The sequence below is a fragment of the Equus caballus genome, chromosome 7, assembly GCF_041296265.1.
Source record: "Equus caballus isolate H_3958 breed thoroughbred chromosome 7, TB-T2T, whole genome shotgun sequence".
In the NCBI taxonomy this organism is placed as follows: Eukaryota; Metazoa; Chordata; class Mammalia; order Perissodactyla; family Equidae; genus Equus; species Equus caballus.
In genome coordinates, this window is record NC_091690.1 from 60,392,018 (window position 1) to 60,416,189 (window position 24,172).

The 24,172-nt window shown below is 40.0% G+C and overlaps 1 protein-coding gene across 1 annotated transcript in view; it reads left to right on the forward strand.

Moving 5' to 3' along the window:
• The window catches only part of RAB38 (RAB38, member RAS oncogene family), a 57,695-nt gene that overhangs the window by 10,672 nt on the left and 22,851 nt on the right, over positions 1–24,172 (forward strand). The window contains exon 2 of the mRNA XM_001489498.6: positions 11,266–11,546. Within this exon, the coding sequence (XP_001489548.2) occupies positions 11,266–11,546 (281 nt within the window). The remainder of the gene's footprint in view (positions 1–11,265; positions 11,547–24,172) is intronic.

The following is a 24,172-nucleotide window of genomic DNA, read 5'->3' on the forward strand; positions in this document are numbered from 1 at the left end:
ACAAATTTCCATCTAATTTATAGGGTGAGGTTTAAAGTAAGTTGATTTAAATTACTGTTGGGAGGACTGTTCTCTCCTGCAATATAATGTGTTATTAATAGCCACCACTTATATACTCATACCCATATACCACTTATAGCAGGCATGGTGCTATGCTTTTTTATATATCATTTCATTTATTGCTTACAATGAGCTTATCTGCTTGGTGCTGTTACCAACCTCATCATAGAGATGAGAGAATTATGTTCTGACAGGCTAGACAACAGATAAACAAGGGAAAAAACACATACAGTTTTCAAAAGTCACACAAATAGTAACGGATGGTCCTGGGATGTGAACTGAGATTTGTCTAGTTACAAATACCATTTTCTAAACACTGTGTTCTACCATTGCCTAATATGTGATACAAGAATGCAGTGGTTATCATGTCATAGATTGTTTAAGTTGTATTTAGAGGATACACAGTATTTATTTTAAAGGAATAATTGATTACTCTTCAACCTTTACGCTTTTGGACAGAGCTGAGAATTGAATGAGCTGAATTCTTTGCACACATCAATGCTGGGACCATGTGGTTGGTTTGGCTTAGTAACAGCCATCTGAATATACTACTTTCAGGCAGGAAAACCACAGTGACTGAGGGACACAAGTCTCAAGCTTGAGGATTAAAGATAAGAATAGCTATGATGCTTGATGGTGTTGGAACAAATTAGGTCCTATAGGGTAGAGGAGTGTGTGTGTTTTACATTTAAAGAACACTGGACTCTAGGCTAGACTCTAGAAGCTACAGCAGAAGTTCTCAAACTTCCTCCGTTCACAGCGCCCTTAAGTGTCAGGGTAATTTTTTCATGGTGCCTCTGGGCCAATAGAAATACCTAAAAGTTCTGTTTATTAAGTAGTTAGCACCAAAGAATTTAGTAAGTATTGTGTCCTAACAACTTAACAGACATTTGAAAAAAATGGAACACAAATTAAAAAAAAATTTTATTTCATTGTTAATAACTACAGTTATTTACTGTTGGCATATGTGTGCCTTTGGGCCATGGGACAACATCTCAAAACTTTGAGTCACAGTGGACACCACAACCCTCATTTCCTGGTTCACATTGATTTTCACATGACTCTCGCTTTCTCTCATAAAAACCACGAAAACCCCAGTTTCAAAAAGATATGATTCCATCAAAAGGAATGTAGCACAATCTGATGTTAAAATTGGAAACTACCTCACGCTAGTACTTCCTGAGGTGTCTGACTGATGGTGAGTACCACTGTGTTTGCCTTAAAAATTTGAAATATCCTGTTGCACTCCTGTGAATTCACTGAAGGACCCTAGAGCACCTTGGCACCCATTCTGGGAATTTTAGCTCTAGAATAATCTGGAAATTCTTTAATAGTGAAACCTTTACAATCTAGGGTCTCTTGTGAGTTATTTATGAAAGTATCTATAAAAGTTGCTTGGAGGTGATATCTCGAATGCTAAGTAGTTCAAAAAGCTTTTGGGGCCGGCTCCGTAGCCGAGTGGTTAAGTTCGCGTGCTCCGCTGCCTGCGGCCCAGGGTTCGGATCCTGGGCATGGACATGGCACAGCTCGTCAGGCCACGTTGAGGCAGCGTCCCACATCCCACAACTAGAACGACCTGCAACTAAGATATACAACTATGTACTCGGGGGGTTTGGGAAATAAAGCAGCAAAAAAAAAAAAAAAGATTGGCAACAGTTGTTAGCCCAGATGCCAATCCTTAAAAAAAAAAAAAAAGGAAGATTGGCAACAGTTGTTAGCCTAGGTGCCAATCTTTAAAAAAAAACAAAAAGCTTTTTATTGAATGCATTTGAGCTTACAACTCAGGGGAGGTATTTTTAGATTGTTTGTTAGGTTTTTGTTTAGGTTGTAGTTAGTTTAATTAAAAACATGAGATGTTGATCCTTCTATCTTGATTCACGCCAACCTCTTTTCTGTGACTTGCTTTCATTCCCGCTCTCCATCCAATATTGGACATTGCATTACTATATGATCGTGTTTCTATCCAAGTGAGTTACTTCATTTAAACTGAGTAGTATTGGACCCTAGCCAAAATAAATTCTGACAAAGTTTCCTGGGATACTCATTTTCACACACACACAGCCTTAAATTTAAATATATACTCAGAACTTAATGAGAATATTTTTGAATTTAATTAAAAAATAGATCACTATAATCTATCCACCCTTCCTTTCTATAATGCTATGGTTTATGGACACCTAAGAAACCAATTGTCACTTTTTATGTCATCTTATCCTCTTGTACACTTTAGCTTAATTCCATGCACTGCATCTAGGTTTGCCCTCTTCGAACAGAGGTAAGATGTGCCTATAAGAGATGACAACCAGTAGTAAGATGAAATGAGAACCATCATTTATAGGGGAACTAAAGAAATTGCAGAAAGAGCTTCGGTGGTTCTGAATTGTACACAGATTTTTTTCCTGGGTGGATCTTAAGAATGAGCAGGAGTTTAATAGGCATAGAAAGTAAATGAGTTGGATCCAAGATCTTGCTTTATTCACTCCACTCCTCTCTCTGCTGGTGTTCCCTCTCACATATAAGAAATCAATATTAATTTTTATTTCATTATGTAAAGAGTATTTGTAATACCAGTTCCATTCTATTTTGCAAGTCCATTGTGAGCATAGACTAAGAGCCTCTGAGACATAAAGTGGAGACATAAAGGGGTAATAATTGAATAATTCAACAGTGGGCTCAAGGAGTCTATGGTGTAATTGGGGACATAGACTACAGACGTTTGCAGCACATAAAAAGCAGTACAAGGCAGAGCCTGATTAAATGGGCGAGAAAGTGAAACAGTCAGAGCTGTGTGACAAAGAGGAGGAGAGAGTTGGGTATGCAGCCAAGTAATCAGAGAAAGCTCCAAGAAGGTAGGGTTTGGTACAGCCTTGAAGAATAGGCAGGATTTAGTTGGGTGGAGAATAAGGGAAAGGGTACCTTCCAGCGGGAGTGGGAGTGCCATGGAGTGAGTGTGAATGAAGCAAGAAGCAGAACTTAGAGCCAAGCAAGGCATAGTTTTGGGCAGGACCTTGATCTCAGTCTGAGGACTAGCCTTTAACTTGTAGATCAAGGTGTGCAACCTTGAAAAGTCCATAGGGGCCCAGAGGGTAAAATAAATGAATTCTTTTCTCTACCTGGCAAACACTGGTTCATCTTTCAAGGGCCTTTCTGAAAAAATCTGTTCCTAATTCTGGACTACCCAAGCGGCTGCTCCCTGTTTCCCTTGGGAATGGGAACAAAGCTCCCCATAATCTTGGCTCTCATTTTGTTTTTCCACAAAGTTCCACACACAGCTAGATGGATGTAACAAAGAAACAAACATGGGATCCTAGGTAACCATTTATCAGAGAATTACAACAAGAAAAATGGATCAATAACAATTCCATTTAAAGTAAAATCATATAAATTTCATTGAACTATAAATATTTTGTTAGAGTTGTTTTACAAAATTGATACTGATACACAAATTTAAATTTAAGGTAGTGTTTTTGGGGTATATAACAATGTGAAATGAATAGCATATCAGCAAATTTTTTTTCTCCAAAATTGGGTCTTTGATACTGGTCAGCTCAAGTGAACTAATTCCTAAACATTATTAATGTGATGTAGAACCTATATTTCTCAATGTTCTGGGTTTTCAAGACATTCTGATATCTGTCTTATTAGAGATCTTCTAATTTATAACTGTTTGGAAATAGTTCAAATAGCTTTAAATTTTGTGAGGGTCATATAACATGTCAGCCACCCAACCTCCCTTTTTTTGGCACCTGCTGTAGAAAGTAGCAGATCCTTCAAAGTGTTTAATTAGGGAAATAATAGGGTCAACACAGAGCTTTTGGAGGAGGTGAATCTGGTAGAGGTGTACAGAAATTAAATTATAAGTTAAATCTTGAGTCCTGACCGCTCCCTGGAAATTCAGCCTCATATACACAACTGCCTCTTCAACATAACTGCCTAACAGACATGGCAAACTTAACACATCAGAATCCCAATCTGCTTCCGCAAAACCTGCACCTTCAAAAGTCTTCTCCATCTCCGCTAATGGCAACTCCATACCTTCAATTTTTTAAGCTAGAAGTTCAGGAGTCATGCTTGAATCATCTCATACTCTACATCTCGTCTGTCATCTCTGTCTGCAAATATATCCAGAAAACAACCAAACTTTACCATCTTCCCCCTACCACTTTGGTCCAAATCATTACCTCTTGCCTCGATTATTGTCTCCCTACTTCCAGCCTTGATGCCTGTAGGTCATTCCTCAATGCAGCAGCCATAGTTATCCATTTACTCCTGTCAGTTCATGTTTCTCATCTGCCCACAATCCTTCAGTGCTTTCCTCTCTCATCCAGAATGAAAGGCAGCATCCATATAATGGCCTGAAACTGTCTACAATCTGGGCCTACTACTCTTCCCTTTGTGTGGTCCTCTCTAGCCAACACAGTCTCCTTGCCGTTCTCTAAACACTTGCCAGATACATTTGTGTCTCGGAATCTTTGTACTTGCTGTTCCTTCTGTCAAAAACTCTCTTCTAAATATCCGTTTGGCTTGCTCTTTTACCTCTTTTTGGTCTTTGCTCAAGTGATACCTTCTCTGCGGCCCTTCACTGTCCATCCTACTTAACTTTGCCTCACCCCCACATACCTTTTTCTCCTTTCCCGCTTTATTTTTCCCCCTAGCTCTTCACCAGCTAGTGTAGTATTATGTGGATCTTACCAACTTTTATCTCTTTCCACTAGAATGTAAGATTCATGAAGACAAGGATTTTTAATTTTTTTCTTCTAGTTGCCAGAACAGTGCTTGGAAAATAATAGGTATCCAACATTTTTTACTAAATGAATAAATGAGTTGAGACAAGATGAGACAATCCTAACTAGATTGACTTCAGTGGGAGTAGAAAGAAAGTGATGAATGCAAGAGACATGACAGAGGATAGCCTCAAGTATCCACTGAGTGGGGGTAAAGAATTAGGGGTTATTCCTTCACTGAGCAAGGAGAGCTTCTTGAACATTCACTGGATACAGAGGGCAGTGCTTGTCTTGGTGCCTGCAGAAGCTTGGTTCATGCAAGGGGAAACTTGTAATTTTGTAGGAAAAATTACACAAAGTTGACTTCAGGATATAGACCTTGATATCTTGGACAAAGGGTGATTAATTGACACGTTTCTGTCACTGGTTTGGTGGGGCAACGCAGGGAAGAGAGAAGATGAAAGAGTTTTAGAACCATTGCCAGAGGGTCAGATGGGCTCTTAAAAATTGGAGAAAATCTTGCTGGACTCTAATCCTAGTCTATGGGTTTCCCTGAGCCTTTGAAACTAGCTTAAGCCATTATAAGTTCAGTGTCCATTTGACCATCACAGTAATTGGATGGTTTTTTTTTTTCTAGATTCTTGTGCAAGGTCCGTATATACTTTTGATTTTATCTTCTGGCTTTTCATACTATTACTCCCCAGAAATAAAGAGCATACCTTGGTGGTAATTTTAGCTCTACTGATTGTTACAAGACTCCAAAAATGTATGTTATTTGGCATACAGTGAATTGAGTCCAAGGGATTATTTCTTAAGAAGATGAGAATGATTTCGAAAACATAACATTCCAGTCTGAAACTTATGCAACAGTATGCATATAACCCTGTTAGAATAATGTTAATTTTCTCCGTCAATGAACATCTATTGATTATTTACTGGAAATGAGAGTAGAATATAGAGTAAGTGCATTAGCATGCAGCACTGATTCATGAATACTGACGATGTTGTATTCTAGAGGAAGAAAGAACCTTAATATCAGCTTATTTCTACCACAGCATCTTGCACTCTTACTGGACCCCCAAAGTGGAGAAGTAGGCCTTGGATTTACACATGAAAACATGACCAACTTGCTCTCCTGGTTTTTACAATGCCGCGGTGGGGACTGAAGCATGAACATAAAGCATGATAAACGTGAATGGTGTCGGAAAGAGAATATGCTGTGGGGTCGTGAAAAAGGGAGTCATCGGTTCCAACTGGCAGGACAAGGAAGGTTGCACAAATGTAATGACATTGCAGGGCACAATTATAGGATACTTAGGATTTCATGGAACAGAGTGGGTAGAGAGATGGGGAGAGCATTCAGGCTTTGGGATGTAAAAGAAATGTAAAAAGGCAAGAATATCCAGGGAGTAATGCAGGGTGTGTTTTCGGAAAAACAAGTAGTCCCGGGTGACTGGGCCGTGGAGCACTTTGAAGGAAGTGATAGAAGAATTTGGAAAAGTGGTTGGAGCCAAGGACTCCTCATGTGTAGCGTTAATAAAGGTGTCTGATTTTTATGCATCTAAGTGTCATTAAAGGGCTAGCACAGCAGAGCATAAGGGTAATATTTACATTTTGAAAGTGAATTCTGAGAGAAATAGAGTTTTAAGAATTCACCTAGGGAATGCTTATAAAACAGATTCCTGGGTCCCACACAAAACCAATTCAGCAAGAATCTCTGAGAAATGTGGCCCAGGAATGGGTATTCTATAAATGCTTCTTTTTTTCCCCCAGCTTTATTGAGATATAACTGATGTATAGCTTTGTGTAAATTTAAGATGTAGAACATGATGGTTTGATATACTTATATATTGTGAAATGATCACTGCAATAGAGTTAACACCTCCACGACCACACTCAATTACCCTTTTTTTTATGTGTGGTGAGAACACTTAAGATCTACTCTCTTAGCAACTTTCCAGTATATAATAGAGTTGTGTTAACTATAGTCCCTGTGCTGTACATTAGGTCCCCAGGACTTATTCATCTTTTAACTGGAAGTTTGTACCCTTTGACCAACATCTCCCTATTTTCCTCATTCCCAGCTCCTGGCAACCACCATCCTTCTCTCTGTTTCTGTGAGTTCGGCTTTTTTTAGATGCCACATATAAGTGAAGTCATGCAGTATTTTTCTTTCTGTCTGACTTAGTTCACTTAACATTATGCTCTCATAGCATTTGCCCATGTTGTCACAAAAGGCAGAATTTACTTCTTTTTTTATGGCTGAATAATATTCATTGTGTGTGTATATATATATATATATACACCACATTTTCTTTACCCATTCATTCATTGATGGAGACTTAGTTTGATTCCTTGTCTTGGCTATTATGAATAATGCTCTAGTGAACATAGGTGTACAGATAGCTCTTCATAGTAGTGATTTGATTTCCTTCGGATATATAACCATCAAGTGATTTCTTATGCTGCCAGAAGGACAACTGTCTAAGACCTGTGTTTATATTTATATTATTTTAAGGCAGAGTGGGAGTGATGAGAACTGAGATGCTGAGAGCCCCTGTTAGGGAAATGTCAGTAGTCCAGGTGAGGAGCAATGAGGGCCTGAACTGGAGCAGTGGCAGTGCTGATGGAGGGGAGGGAACAGAGTCAAGAGCCACTTCTGAAATACAAGTGTTGGTAGGATGTTGGAGACCCTTTGGATATATGAGTGAGGAAGGAGTTGGAAGACGACTTGAAGGTACCCCTCTGGGTGGCAGTGTTGATGGTAATGCTGTAAACCAGAGAGGGGAATGCAAGAGTAGGAGGTGGAGAACTAGATGCCTGCATATCGGGTAGGTTGATTAGAGGGGGTTGCCAGAGGCAATAATGTATTTAGTTCAGGGTATGCGATCCAGTTTCTTTATTTTACCAATGAGGAAACTGAAGCTTAGAATGGTAAGGCTCTCTGAGGTCACAGAGCTAGTTGGTTAATAGAAAACCCTACATGCTTCCTCTTGTTTTTGTGCCTGTCTACAAGATTCATTGTTTGGTTATGCCCACTGGGAGCATTTATATAGTACTAATTACCAAGTGAAAATATCATTAAATTCACATTATGGCTGTGATGCTTGTGTATATTTTTAGCTAAGTCTGTGCCACTCAATGGACCATTTCAGGCAGTTGGGACAGAGGGCCGAGTGTTGATTTAATGGTAATATCATAGAGTGAGAAGGCATGAAAGCAGGAAGAGGTCTTAGAGATCAGTCAGAACGACTTCATTTTACAGATAAGAAAACTGAATCTCAGAGAGAGAAATACGTTTGTCTAAGGCTGCACTGGTAACCAGTGATTATAATTAAAACCAATGTCTTCTGACCCTTCAATTTAATGCCTTCTTCAGTGAGGTCATCCAGATTTTTCCTGCAGCCATTGTATTAACTTTTGTGATTCAGTTGATTGCTTTATCGTTTAACACCCCTCTATGCTGGTAGCTGAAGCATGAGCCACGTCTACAGGGTTATGGAGCGTGTTTTGAGAATAAAAGAAGCAGGGACCTACATGGTGATTTGGATCATTTTCAGTCATGCATCCATTATGACACTTCTTAGTTTAGAAGTTCCTCAAGGGCAAAAAACTATGTATTTACAGCATAAAGCACAGAGCCTGGATCATATTAGCTATTCAATAAATGTGTGTTGAAAGAGCAATCTAACCTCGAGGGTGATTTTTGAACTATGGTCTTTTATTTTTTTTAAAGTAAATTGCCTATGAGAAATTCATCAGGTCCCTGCTTTGCCCACATGTAGGCACTCACTAAAATCACATGGTTCTCATTCTTTTAATAAGAACCAGCGGAGAGGACTGTCAGCTGACAAAGAAAGGATAAAATGTGAGTGCTAGAAATGCCTTGATCTGAATGTGACCTCTTGCTGGAACGCCAAAAATACAAACTTTCCAAGTCTGCTGGCCCAGTGACCTCAATATACAAAGGTCTTTTCTTTCTAGAAACACACTTTTTTCTCCTTGTTTCTGATCTCACAGAGATACCCTCACAAACTCAAACACACACATATTTTCCTTTTTAAATTCCCAAGAAGGTGTTAAGGCTATATATTGCTTTTCTACACAGTCTTAAAAATGACCCCTTGCCATGTATTTGAAATGTAAAATCTTTCTTCTTGAGGGCTGCCTTACTCTACTATGAAAACTTCTGGACAAGCAGATTATTGAATAACTCATGACTTTGCCCTTCATCTGATTAGTTCCCTGAAAGCCATCATAAGACATCCTTACAAAGCCTGGGGGCCTTCAGAGTCCTGAATGATCACAGAGGGCTTTTTTCCCTATCCTCTTGAAATGTCATGGACACCCTGAGCCTCAAGGGAGGTCACTGTTTGTATCAAGAACTGAAAAAAAAAGGAAATATTTAAAATTCATTTGGGAGAAGTGAAAGTTTATCTGTGGGTTGTGTGTCATATGCAGAGTATTAGATCCCAGTTCTTTTATTGACTGGATGACTGTGGGAAGTTTAAAGAAAAATGCCTCTACGGTATAACCCATGTAACAGATGGTTTAGGATCATCATGTGCTGACCCTCACAAAATGCTCTTTCCGGTGATACGTGTTTGAGCACACAGGCTCACACACAGGACGGGAACCCTTGATCTTCATCCGTTTCCACCAAGTGCTTATGGATCATTTCCTCTTACAATCCGCAATGCTAATACCAATGTGAACATAACAACCTGCAAAAGAGTTTGGTAACTTAAATGAAAGCTCACCATCACAAAACCTTGAGACCAAAGTTAAGTGTAAAGTGTTCTTAGGGTTATGCTGACCTATATATCTTTAGATACACGCCAGTTTCAGCATTTTATTCTTTTCAAGATAAGTTGCCTTATTAAATACACACTTCACTTTGTTTTAATCTGTATAACTTAAGAAGACTATGAACATAAATAAATTCTCAAGTCAGAATAAAAAGCCTTTGTCTGGGAACACACTTCTGGAGTTTTTGGTTCAGAAAATATAAGCCCAGTCTTCAGAGGCTACTGTCTTTAGCAACTACTAGCGGACAATTACAACCAATAGGATTTTGTTCATTTTTGTTAATCAGCTGAAATACCTGTAATTTTTGGTCATAAACTCTGGTCTGGAACTTTGATTTCACTACCTATTATTGTCTTTCATAATTTTTAACATGCTGGAAAGAGGGAGGGAAAACTCAAGTATCAACTAGTTCTGAGGTATTGTGCTGGCTGCTTTACATATGTGAATTCATTCCATCCACATGACAACCCTGTGTGGTACATATTATTATTGCCATTTTGCAGATGAGAAAGGCTGAACTTAGAGTGTTTAAGACTCTTGCCAATATTCACTTAGAAAATTAAGAATCAGAGCAAAACTTATTTTAGCTGACCAGTCTAAATAAGACCAATCCTTTTGTTGACTGATTGATTAATTGACTTCTTTATCAGAGGACTTTCCTCATCCAAAAGATTGTAGACTATTTAAGGATAGAGGCCATCTAGTTTACTGTTGTATTCCTAGCATGTAGCCCAGAGGCTGGCATCGACACATAAATATCTGTTATCTCTTAGTCGAGTGGACACTCCTGGTACATAAACCTGGAGGAGAGAGAGCACAAGACTGTGGTTTAGTAGTTGAGAGTATTCAGTGTTGGTAAATGACTATGGGCTCTGGATTCAAAAAGCTCAGATTTGAATTCCAACTTTCCAAGCTTACTGTCTGTATAATTTGAACAAGTTACTTAGCCTTTCTAAGCCTCAGTTGTCTCACTTTAAAATGAGGATGGTACTTGTTCTTTCATGATCACTTATGTGATTTGCATTTCTGATGGTTAGTAACCATACAGTAAATGTTAGCTAATTCTGTTACCCTTAATTGGAGTCAACTATGGATGCCTTTTTAGCATACTACATAATTTAATTATTATCTTTATCTTTATAATCTATCATCTCACTAAAATGTAAGCTCCAAAATGGGAGGAATTTTCGTGTTTTAATCATTGTATCTCAAGTATTCGGAACAGTGTTGTCTAATAGAACATTCTTTGATAATGAAAATATTCCATATTAGGGTTGTCTCATACTGTAGCCACTAGCTACATGTGTTTATTGAACACTTGAAATGTAGCTAGCTGGTGTGACAGAGGAACTGAATTTTAAATTTTATTTAGTTTTAATTAATTTAAACTTAAGTAGCCATATGCAGCTAGTGGGATACTGTATTAACATAGTTCTAGAACATTACATGGTACACAGAAGTTTCAATAAATTCCTGTTAAATGAATGAATCTCCTTTGGACTCAAAGATTAAGACCGAAGCTGCACGATTGTGTATTTAGCTCATTCTTTAAAGGTAAGCAATGAAGCACTTTACTGAGTGATCTGCTTGTCCTGGAGGCCTCATGAGCTTCCAATAGATGATTCAGTTTAATTGTAATAAGTTTTTGATTTCTATTTCTTTTTGGTGATAGGTCAAGAAAGATTTGGAAACATGACAAGGGTCTATTACCGAGAAGCTATGGGTGCATTTATTGTCTTCGATGTCACCAGGCCAGCTACATTTGAAGCAGTGACAAAGTGGAAAAATGATTTGGACTCAAAGTTAAGTCTCCCTAATGGCAAGCCAGTTTCAGTGGTTTTGTTGGCCAACAAATGTGACCAGGGGAAGGATGTGCTCATGAACAATGGCCTCAAGATGGACCAGTTCTGCAAGGAGCATGGTTTCGTAGGATGGTTTGAAACATCAGCAAAGGTAATGTGACCTTAAAGGATAAACCTATTGCAGGCAAGGTTCACAAAGAAAATGGCCTATAATCATGATGATCATCATAATAATATGTTTGTCTATTGACTTATAGTCCCCAAACTGTTTTAAGCTCTTTCTCATCTCAAGGGGATGAGTGAGCAGGGCAGGAATTATTATCCACAGTTTAAGATGATTGTGGCTAAGGGAGCAAAGCAACTTGCGCATAGTGATGTTGATAAAAGTTAATAACTATGTTCATTTATTGAGTGCTTATTATGTGTCAGGTGTGTTTTACTACATTTTCTCATTTAGTCCTTGCAACAACCCTATTAGGTAAGTATGATTTTAGAATAAATGAAAGAAATGGGCCTAACATTCAGTGCGTTATTCATGTATTAATTAATTTATTCCATCAACATTTAATATGTTCTTCTGTGTATCAGGAATTGTGCTTTTCCCTAGAAATGAAAAGATGGCAAGAACACAGAACTAGCACATTGGGAATACGGCAATAGTGGGGTGAGAGAGTAGGTGGCAAGTGTGAATGTGAAGAATATAGTGTAGCTCACTCTCCTGGGTGGCAGAGGAGTTAGCAGGATGTGGGGGCAGAGTCAGGGCTGGAAGATAAAGAATCTGATGTGGCATGATGAAGATCTTATACTTCTCATTATGCTTCACACTGCTATCTTTGTCAGGTGCACAGTTTTTGCTCTACTCCCTTTGTTTTTGTTTATATTTTGGTATCTAAGTGTCAGAAAGAAAAAAAAAATTTCATAGTAAGTTTTGAAAATTAAGAGAACAGCATAAATAAAAATAAATGTTTTGCTGTATCTTTCTATTTTCTGTGTGCATATATATTTTTACATTATTAGTATTGAATTCTATATAGTTTTATATCATGATTTTTTCATTTTATTTACTTGTCGGACACACATATTAAATATTTGTGGAGCACAGGCACTGTGCTAGTTGAGATTCAGCTGTGAATAAGATAGGCATTGTCTCTGTACGTGCAGAATTCGCACTTAGGCCTTATTGTGAACATTTGCACACATCATTAGAGAATGGCTTGAAAATATAATTTGAATGGACATCATTTAAATAGGCTGGGAGGAGCCTCTGACCAGTTTTGCATTGGAAAGTAGAAGGGTCAGATTTGCCCTGGGGACTAGGGAAAGATAGACTGGAGGCAGGTAAACCTGAAGACAGAGTGGCGTGGTAGTTATCTCATTCCTATAGGAAAATGACAAGGCCTGGAGCTAAGGTAAGGGCTTTAGAGGTTGGAAAGGAAAATTGATTTGAGAATATCACTAAAGTGTGAGCACCAGCAGGATTAAGTAACTGCTTGGACTGGGAGAGGATGGAGAGGGAAAAGAGGGTGGTGTTGTCACTTTTTCTGTCATAGTTGTGATGTTCCGTTATTTTAGCCGTTTCATGGAGAGTCTCAACACCAACCTTCTCTTCATACTGTCTCATAGTTGGCTTTATGTTTAGAAGTTGCTACTTCTCAGTACCTTGTCTTCCTTCTTGGGGCCCCAGTGTACTAGAATGCTTTTCTTCTTTCTTTTTAAAATCCTTTGTTTCACCTGTTTCTTAGGATTCTTCATTTGCTTCAGGGCACGGTATCTATCATTTTCTACTTCCTAGCTGTCATGGAACCTTTTTGGTTTGTTTGTTTGAAGAATTTATTGTTGTAAAGAGAGACAGGTAGAGCAAAGCTCACAGGCATGATTAAATTACAGAGATTTAAGAAATTCTACGTGTTTTGTAGTCTGATTCTTTGATGTTAGTCTGGCTTTTTAAAAAATTTCAAAATGTGAGTGAATTCATGTATTCTTCTATTCCTTAGCCCCACACTCAATTTCCCTCCACAACTCTTGCATATTCCTTCAAATTCCTTTCTTTCAAAAGAGTCACTCTCTAGCCCAGAAGCTTCCAGGCACAGGAGTAAAAGAGTAGGGTTTTGGAAAACTTTTCTCAATTACTACTTTGCGTCTGAAGAACAAACTAGATTGAATGACTCCTATCTATATAGGGAGGAGTCTTCCATCATTTATTCATTCATTCATTCAAGAAATGTTATGTACCAGGCACTGGAAATACAGACATTTACAAAACAGATAGAATCCTGACCTCACGGATAATAATAACAACAAAACATAAGTAAAATCTATAGGGTGTTGAATGGTGAAAAAGTACTAGCAGGAAGAAAAAGAGAAAGAAAGGAAGAGGGCTATGAGTCTGTGGGGAGGGTTGAAATTGATTGTGGGACAAAGAACCTTCTGGACATTTTCTTTCATCTCACTCTGCCATTCCTAGCTCAACCATTGCAGTGTCACACTCTGCTTAAGGGCATGACATTCATTAACTTAAGGCCTGGCTGACCCACCAGACTCAGATACTGGATTTCTAATCCTCTAAATCCCTGCAAGTGTAAACTTTGAAGAGAAGCTTTGTACAGAGAGAGAGGGAAGGGAATTACACAAGCTAAAGGGCACTGAACTGCTAATATAACCAAGAGGGTACAAGGCCTCATTCTAAAAGGCAGAACCTCCATTGAATGTCTCTCTTCCCTCCAAACATACTGCTGTTGAAATGGCCCTTTTGAATGTCTTAATAATGAAAATGGCTTCCCGGTGCCAGCTTAGTTTTCAGAGCGAACACCTAGAAGCTCAGGGACAATACTGCAGCATTGACAAGCCAGAGTGTCAAACTGCTCAAAAAGTCTTTTCTAAAGATCTCTGATAAAGCTCTGCTTACTTTCTGAGGATAAGCTTACAGCAAAACCGAGGCCCACATCAAACCGTCTGCCTGAAGCTAAGATGGCACACAACTCGGAGACAGCTACTGATTCGTTCTTTGATTACATGTGGGATCATGGAACATTCCCATAGAGATGTTTCTCTTAGGGAGTGAATCTACTTATAGTTAGAGTCCTCTTGAGTGGCGTCATCAGTGGTCTCCTGATAAACATCTGATTTCCTTTTTTTACATCTGGAAACTTCTAACGAGCCAAAGGCCATGACCTCTGTCTTTGTCCTCATGGCCACATCCTGCAGAAATTCTGAGGGTGTTACCATCAGCTTGGCCGTCTCTGAAGTGGAAACTAGCAGGATGATAGAGGAGTTTGTCATGGAGACCAGACTCCATCTTGCTGCTGACCCTGATGCTGAGGGAAATTTACCCTCTGGTTCTTCAGTCTTCCAGAGTAACTTGCTGTGAGAGTTTTCATGCCTTGTGCTGTTGCTGGCACAATCATGGTAGCCTCTGGCAGTGACTAAAGAGACAAAATATAAAAACAAAGTGTATACAGGTATCTCTGATTTTTCACATCATCTCTTCAAATATTAAAACCAAAGGAAAGAAAAGAAAAACAGTCTCTCTTAGGTCAAGTTTTCTTTGGTTTTCAACCTCTGCATTCTTTCCCTTTCTCACCATGTTTACTTGAATTCTACCTGTGGATTCACCAGGGCCAGGTAATGTATAATTGGGGTGATCACATGGCCCAGTTCCGGGGACATTCCTGATTTATGCCTACTGTTCTAGCATAATTATTCATAACACCCCCACTCCTGGTTTGTAATTTAAATTTACGTGGTCACCCTTTTGATCAGGAGCTCTAATACATCTCACTGTCCACATCATACCTTAGCTCCAGTAATGGCTATTTCACGTGTTCTTGTACCCAAATCCAGTCTTTCTAATATGCTTTGGTAGACTTGTGTCTTTGAAATGAGGGCCCTGGCCCGTCCTTGTTAGTGCATCCCAAAAGTTGGGAATCCTGTCTTCTGAGCCCAGCTTAGTGGCTGACAGGGCCCTGTTCCTGCTGACCCTCTTACCGGGTGCATTCTTGGTGCCCATTACCTGAATCTCCACCAGTTGCTCCTTTTGGATTCACTCTCTGACCACATCCACCCAACGTCTGGGTTTGTTGTGAGCAACAAGTGACATAACGTATGTGAGGTCTCCAGATCTGTTATGTCTGATCACACACTCACACACACACCCCCTCCCCCACACCATCCTTATTATCTATTCTCACAGACCATCCGCTGGTCTGGGTTTCACCATCTGTACCTGGCTCTGATGCCCACAGCACCTGCACTTGGTGGGAGGGTCTGTTTCTGTATCTCAGCACTTTCCAAGCTGCTCCATCCTGCTCTTGTAATGCAATGGTTCATGTGTGGCTGTGTTCAGAAACAGGACACCAGGAAAACGCCCATGTAGATGGGAAAAAATGGAACGAGGAATATCTGTCCAATGGTGGTGGTGACAGGAACGAAAGTCCCAGAAAGAACTCCAGTGCCCCTTGCTCCTGCTCCCTCCACCTCATGTCCTACTCCTGGCAGATTTCCTTGACTGTTTCTATCCTATTTATAGTGACTTTTTAGGCCCACCCTCTCTCTCAGAATGTTCTAAGATCAATGGGTACCCTGGGAAGAAGCTTCCGTACATTATACTCTACTCAATTTTAGTCTCTTCCCTGAAGCTAAAGAGAAAAATGTTGATACGGGTCCTGCTGATAGTGTTCTCTCGAAGAAGTGATTCGTTTTCTAGGAGGAGGAGTAGCTGTTTCGCAGTGTAGTGTAACATCTTTCATGTGTTTTGGCTTTCCAGCAACTGTTAAACCCATTTGCTATCTTTGGGGAACTTCTAGCCATGGAAGGCTCACCTCCCCAGGAAGAACCCATACAGCTTTCTTCTTTTGCTTTCTTTGCAAGTATAGCACAGGCACATGACCTAGATTCCACCAATCATATTGACTCAGAAGCAAGAATTCTAGGAAGAAGGTGCAATGCAGAATCCAGTTTTTCTGGGGAGGGTGGTAGCAGAACAAGCTTTTATCCTTGGGAGACAGCAAGGTTTGCAAGGTCTTGTTCTTGATACAGAAACAGAGTCCCTGCTGGCCCCAGGGACAGTTGCATTCAATTTGAATTCCTCGGAGCTTATAGATTACAGGACTTAATGCTCAGGGGTGGCTGACTGCAGTGTCCTCATCAGGCTTCTTTTATGTGGGATTTGAGTTTCTAGAAGCTGAGGCTCAAGCCTGTTTCTCTAGACTACTGAATAATTGGTCAAGCTACCCAACATCCCTTGAATAAATGATTTCATCTTTAACCAGTATCAGCTTCTGTATCTTGCAGCTGAGAACCTGGATTAATATACGCAGTCAAATACATTTGAGAAAAGCAACTGGAACCACTGCTTCCCTGGCTGCGGGACTTCTCAGGACTTGGACATTCTGCTGTGCATTCTGAATCTCCAGTAATAACAATAGCTACATTTCTTGCTACATGCTCTCTCTTAGCTTTGTAGGAAGATTTTTATGTATATGAACTCATTCAATCCTTAGTGTGATCCTAGAGAGTCAGCATTATTATTATTACCGTTTTAAAGAAAAAAGTTGAGACTTAGGTGGCTTCTCTAAAGCTATCTAGTTATTATCTTATTTTTTTGATTCTAACATGCATTTGTTGTTCCTTCTTACGTTAACATTTCAAAATCAAGATATGCCCTCTAGTCAGCATGGATTTCTAAAGTGATGGCATGTTATACAAATAATGACATTTTTACTGTCTCCTCTAAAAGGGGACTACACCATGAAGCACTTCCTAAATATTTTTGGCCACAGAGAACACTTAACGAAAGAGTGGAATGTGTTGGGGAAATGCTGGCCTACAATTCCGGTGTAGAGAGAAAGTTTTCTGTGTTTCATTGAATTAGTGAGCTCTTTTTATTATTATTATGTTTTAATTGCTCCGCAAGCTGAATTATGCAGCACTTAGAAAGTGGCTAGTTTCCTGGAAGCTGCTTAAAGAGTAGTATCACACATCATTTCTTTTTATAGACTTCCAGAAAATATGCACTTAGAAACATAATGCATTTATACAAACTGGAAATGTATAGATAATTGCACTTGAGTTTGGGGAGATAGTTATTCTAATTCGTTTTTTAGTGGATTGAGCATAGAACATCATTTTTTTTTAAATCCTTTTATTTTTAAATTGCGTAGTAAGCCATCTCTGATTATTCCCATTTTTCAAATGTCAAACCATGAAAAAATTCTTGACAGTCTCTGGTGCATTCACTGATTCAACACAATTTGTATCGAATGACTCTCCAGGTCTGTGCCGTGAACGATGGTGTTAAGCCCTTTCTGAGCACGCTATTGGTGCCTGCGCTTCTTAAAATGTGAGAATTCCCTAGGTTAGGAATATTCCAGGTTTTAGGCACCCATATCCAAAGAATTTAGAAGGGGTTGCGGGATGTGCCTCCGCTGACCTAATTAGCTGCAGCACATTTAACCTTGTATTTTTAGTTGATCTCATTAGGATAATAAAAGGAAGGGCCAATCTGAAAATCTAAAATCAGAGCAAAGTTAGAAACATCATTTAAAGGAAATGATGGCAACATTTAATAGTCATGATCATTTCATATAACGACCACTAGTCTGTAGTGCAACTGTCTGAATCATCGCTTCTTCCAGGTTCTTAATGCTCTACATGAAAAATGGAATTGTTTCTTGAAGTTGAGAGTAGCTTAAGTGCAGGAGCCTCAAACTCAAGCGACTCATCTACTTATGAATCAGTATAAATTAAGAATAACATTTTAATTTTTAGTTTCAGCTAATTAGTTCTCCAGAGGTTTTCTAGGTCTATACTTATTATTAACTAGATAATCTGAAATCCAACTATGACTAAGACATTGTAGGAAAATAGAAATGGACCCTCAGATGGTATAGCCATGGCTTGGGGTACAGGAGGCATGGGGTTGCATATGTCATTCCCTCCCACGTGGTTCACATTTTCATTACTTAGAGCTCAGGTTCTTCCTGTCTCAGGCTTGGACAGCTGTAATGGTCTGTTTCCAGACTTTGCTCATAATAGTCTGTGCTACATGGTGCTAAAAACTCAGCCAAGCCAAGGGATCACTTTGATTTTGTCATTGCCTACTTCAGGAATTTTCTGTAGGTTCTACTTCTTGATTCAAATCTAGACACCTTAGAACAGGGGTCAGCAAACTAAGGCCTGTGGACCAAATATGGCCTGCCTCCTATTTTGTAAATAGAGTTTTACTGGGACACAGCCAACATGATTTACATATTATCAGTGTCTGCTCTTCCACTACAATGTCGAGTTGAGTAGTTGCAGCAGAGGCCTCATGGCTTGCAAAGCCTGAACTATTTACATCTTATCCTTTACCCCTTAAAGTTTGCCACCTGTGTCTTAGAATAACAATAGCTTCTCTTTAGCCAGGCTGTGCTAGTGGTTTTTTTTTTTTTTTTCTTTTTTTTTTTTTTTTTTTTAAAGATTTTATTTTTTTCTTTTTTCTCCCCAAAGACCCCCGGTACATAGTTGTATATTCTTCGTTGTGAGTCCTTCTAGTTGTGGCATGTGGGACGCTGCCTCAGCGTGGTTTGATGAGCAGTGCCATGTCCGCGCCCAGGATTCGAACCAACGAAACACTGGGTCGCCTGCAGTGGAGTGCGCGAACTTAACCACTCGGCCACGGGGCCAGCCCCTGTGCTAGTGGTTTTACATGCATTAGCTTACCCTTCAAACAATATACTGTGGGTACTGCTATTATTCTTGTTTTACAGATGAGGGGGTTAAAATTTAAATTGAGGAGCATAAATGACTAGCTAAAGATCTCATAGTTGGTATGTAGTAGATTTGGGATTGCAAGCTAAGTGTGCTAATGGTACACCCAACCACCACACTGCACTCACTTACAGCCTTTTCCACTTTAGCCTTATTCTATAATAATTATTTGCTGAGCAACTGATACATGGAAGACCAGGGGCTAGGACAGATGGATAGATAAATAAAATGTGGTCCTGTCTCTAGAAGTTCAGTCTAATGAGAGATACACGGACGTGTCAATAGGTACAACCTGGAATTGTTGAGGGGACTGAACAAGGAGGGGCCCTTTATCATATCTACTTTTCCCCAAGCCGTTGCCAGCCACCTGCCTTTTCCTCATCTCTGTGCTATTGTCCAGGATATTCCCTTTGTATGGAGTGTATGAGGCAGTTGACATTCTTTGTCTATATTCCATTTTGCCCAAAGAAGTCCAAGGTGTGAGAGAGGAAAGGGAGAAAAACTCATGGGTTTAGTAGTAGGGAGTCTTCAGTAGTCAGATGTCAGTGGGCTCAAAGATGAGCCACCTTGCTTTCCAGGTATCTCCCACCTCCCACAGACTCATGAGAACAGGCCTACAAGGATTCTTTGTTCTTAGAGAGGATCCAGACAGACCTTGCCCCTCCACCAGAAATGACCAGGCTCAACAAGGCACAAGGCATACTTTTGTAATGATTGTTTCATTATTATTTAATTGTGGTTCTTCATGGGGGATGATTTTGCCCTTCCCACCAGGGGACACTTGGCAAAGTCTGGAGACATGTTTGGTTGTCCTAACTGATTGGAGGGGGTACTACTGACATGAAGTCATCAGTGGGTAGAGGCCAGGGATGCTGCTAAACATCCTACAGTGCACGGCACATGCCCGCCACCCCCCCTCTCCCCCTCCCGCCTTCCCTCTCCCAACAAATTATTTGGCCCCAAAGGTCAATAGTACAGAGGTTGAGAAACCCCAAATGTCATGCTTTATATTAGAGTTTTCTGAATTCTCCAAGGAAAAGGCACTAATTGAATAAAAGTGCCTGTTACTTAGTTGGCATTTTTCTTTTAATAATAATAAAGTATGAGTGTCTTTTGATTTTTATGTGATTACTGAGAAACTGTTGAGTCTTTGGGTTCAGGCCAACTTGTTTGGCACGACTCAGCCCTCTCTTCTGATGGATGGTCCTTGCCTAGAGCGATGAGGCTGAGTGTGAGTGCCTCTCTGAGTGACTGTGTCTTTATGACCCCAGCAAAACAGCCTTTTCCTGGACTCAGGCTCTAGGATCACCATAGATTTCTGAATCTGAAAAAGGGCACTGAGGAGCACAGAGGGGCACTTTGGCAGAGTATGGCAAGCATGGGCTTTGACGCCAAGCAGATATGGGTTGGAATCTTGCCTCCAACACAATGCTGTGTGGCTTTGGGCAAATCCCTTAATCATGCTGAGCCTCCATTTCTCATATGAAAAATGGGGATGGTACTTTATTGATCTGTTGTAAGAATCAGTGTTAATAAGTGTGAAATTCCTGGAAGATTGTTAATATGCAGTAAATGATTGATCTTTCTAAAAAAATACGCATGCATGCAAAAACTGTACACGATTTCAGAGGCCTCCTAGGCCATCCTGCCCACTGAAGCATGGACCCTGTTCTATAGCCAGCCCATGGTGCCTTCAACTGCTTAATTCCTCTCCAAAGGTATCTTTAGAAAAAAATGTGTTGGAGTTACGAGATTCCTGAAGAAAAAGTTCTAGTTAGCTAGAGCAGGAGTTCTATGTTGGGGTAGGGGATCAAAATCAGGGAAGAGGGAGGGAGGAGATTTTGAAAACAAAACTCTCTCAGATTTTGCAAAATGACCTGGCTGAGAACGCTTTGCTCTCCACCCTTCCCCTTTGAGAATCACTTTGTGTATTGAGAGTGGTGCCCATGGGAGTGTGTTGCAACCTCTGCATGGTGCCAAAACAGGAACCCAAAGTTGGAAAATGATGAGTTTAGTTAAAGGAAGACTGGAGACTGAAGGGAGGGAGGTATAAGCCCCACCCTAAAGGAGGGAAGAACATAATGAGCTTCCTGGTGCTATCTCAGAAAAGGAGCCAGAAATTATAGGCAGGAAGAGTCTGAGGTCTGTGTAAAATTTCCCATGTTTGCACTTTAAAAAAATTCTGTCCTAGCTCCCCGTCATAATTATTTTGGTAAAATTATTTTAAGGAAAAAGACCTATGTGCCTGTCTTTGAGAATTTCAAGGAGTGAGGGTGCTTCTGAGGCTCTATCCTGTCTTGAGCTTAATCCACAGCACCGATGAGCCGTGTGGAAAAGTGTAGATGATGGAAGATGGAATAAGCAGGTAGCGTCCTGGTGCCTTTGGAAGTGAAACCATTGCCTGGGTGCAGCTGGGTATAGACCTTGACTGAATATGGTGTCTGGTCTTCACTAGTAGACGTGGCTCTGTTCCAAGATCCAGGGAATGAGTGAATACGACCAAACTCTGTTTCTGGAGTCAGCTGTCCTCCTGGATCTCTAGCTCCAGCCGTGACTTCTTTCCCAAACTTCAGGCTTCCATATCCCTCTGGATCTCTACTTCGATATCACCCAGACACCTCTTCAAACCCATCATGTCTGACACTGAATTCATCAGCTTTTCTGAAAATCATGTCATCTGATTTGGAGACCTCACATCCACCCAGACATCCAAGCTATACACTCATGGAACCAGATTACTCATCTTCAGAAACCCTTAGCTCCTGAGCATACAAAACCCCATGAGGGGGCTTTTCTCTGCCTCTCAAGGTCTATCTCCTACTTCTTTCCTCCATTTATCCCCTTGTGATACTAAACTGCATCAAGCCCCCTATTCACATCTTGTAGTCCCCCTGTCTGGAACATGCTTCCTACAGTTAGCCACCTGTCTCTCACTCTTCCTTCCGGACTTGGCTCAAGCACCATCTATTACTGACTCTCACATGGTCTCTCCTCCTTCTTACTACATTATGTTAAAATTCTCTCTTTATGGATCTGGCTCCTGCACTGCACTGTGACATCCTCCTGGTCATCTACCGGCTCAGAGGCTCGTACACAGAGGTTGAGTACTTGGTCATTGTCTATCGGATGGAACAGAATTGTTTGCTGCAGTGCTTTTCAAGAACTCTTTCAGAAAATTCTTTTACTGTATTATTCTTTTTCCTGCCCTTTGTGGGGTATTTCTGTCTTTAGAGAACTGTGCAGAAGTAGAAAAATTAATTTACTGCTGTATTTCCCAGAAAGAGTCAACATTATGTAACTCCTTTCATCCAGAAAACTCTCTGGACACTTTGCACAGCAGGGAGATTATAGTACCCTGCAGAGTGGAGGGGAAAGTAGAGAAGAAAAATGAAGATGAAGGAAACAGCCCCCCTTAATGCCTTGGGCCCTAGACTGAGAACTGCAGAATTCTTTCCTGGTGATGCCACATAGCATCCTGCAAGAACCTGGATCTTATTATCCAGCTTATTTCTCCTTCACACCCAGGGACGAGAATTTAGCAAGTTTCTTCTCATTGCAATTCTCATAATCTTGTTTTACATGTATCTCCCATTTGTTTCGGATGCTGTCATTTGAGCCACACACGATGACTATCATACTTGGATTTTTTTTACTAATAAAGAAATGGAGTTCCAGAGAGGTTTTTCAGTAATTTTCATCAGACTTCAGATTGAGTTCAGAACTCTATCCAGTGACACTGATTCTTGAATAGACCTGTACATCAGGAACACCTAAGGAGCATGTTAAAATTTTAGATGCCTCGGCCCTGCTCTCAGAGATGTCTAGAGGGGAATCCAATGTGTGTTTTTTGGATAACTAGCCCTTGGTGATTTTGATATGCACTCTGGTTAAGATACATTGTGTTAGACTTTGTTCGTGTATTCACTCACTCCTTCAGTCATGCATTCATTCATTTCTGAAGTATTCCTTGAATAGCTACCATGTATTCAGGTAGGCACTTTGCTAAGCACTGGGGCACTGATGCTAAAGGGCACAGTTTCTTCCCATTAAGAAGTTTCCAGTCTCCTGGAAGAAAACCCATGTAAACAAATAATTATCATGCAGTATGAAGTTCCATAAAAACTGGTAGCTTCCCCAACAGTTGTGAGAGTACGTGAAGGACAAGCTGTTACCTCTATCTGAGAGTGAGGCAGCCTCCTTGATCTGCGTCATCAAGGGGCCCTCTGAGAGGGACTCCTTTTTAAGGGATGCTGTGCAGAGGGGCATTAGGAAGCCCTTTAGGAATCCTTGAGTGTTTTAAAAAGTAAAGACAAGCTTTGCATCTTTATTCTAAGACATCTAAGTAGCAACATGTCACTCTTGAAGTGTTACCTAGCTTTATTAGTCATCAGAAAATTGTTAATACAAGACCACAAAGAATCCTAATATTAGGAATAATAGGAAAAACTTATATTTATGAAATGCGTTCTTACTCTCTACCGGCCTTGTCCTAAGTCATTGATTTAGTTATTTCATTACTTTTCACAAACTCTTATGAACTAGGTGCTATTGTTATGTCCTTGTGAACTCGATACTATTATTAGGTTACATAGTAAGGGACTGAGTGAGGCTTAGAAAGTTAAATGATTTACTTAGGAAGTGGCAGAGTCGGAATTAGAACCCATATGCCTCTATTCAAAGCCCTTGTTCTTTATTTATTTTTTACCTCCATGTCTAAATAATACTTGTATTGCTCTTCTTGATTTCCTACATTTAGACATACCCATTGACAACCTGCTATACTAGATGAGAATTTAACTTTCTGGCCTTCCTACCACCACCCCCTATCCTACCGGTAGATTTCTATCATTGCTTTTAGTTGCATCATAACAAAAATCCTACTATATATCATTAGATATGAAACCAGTATTTTCTCACATAATTTGCCATCTTTATTCCTTAATGTTTTGAAAAATCTCCACAGTATTATTTATTCTTTTGATACTTCTTTTTCCTGATGGCCTCCATCCTGAAGGCCCTAATTTCTTCATC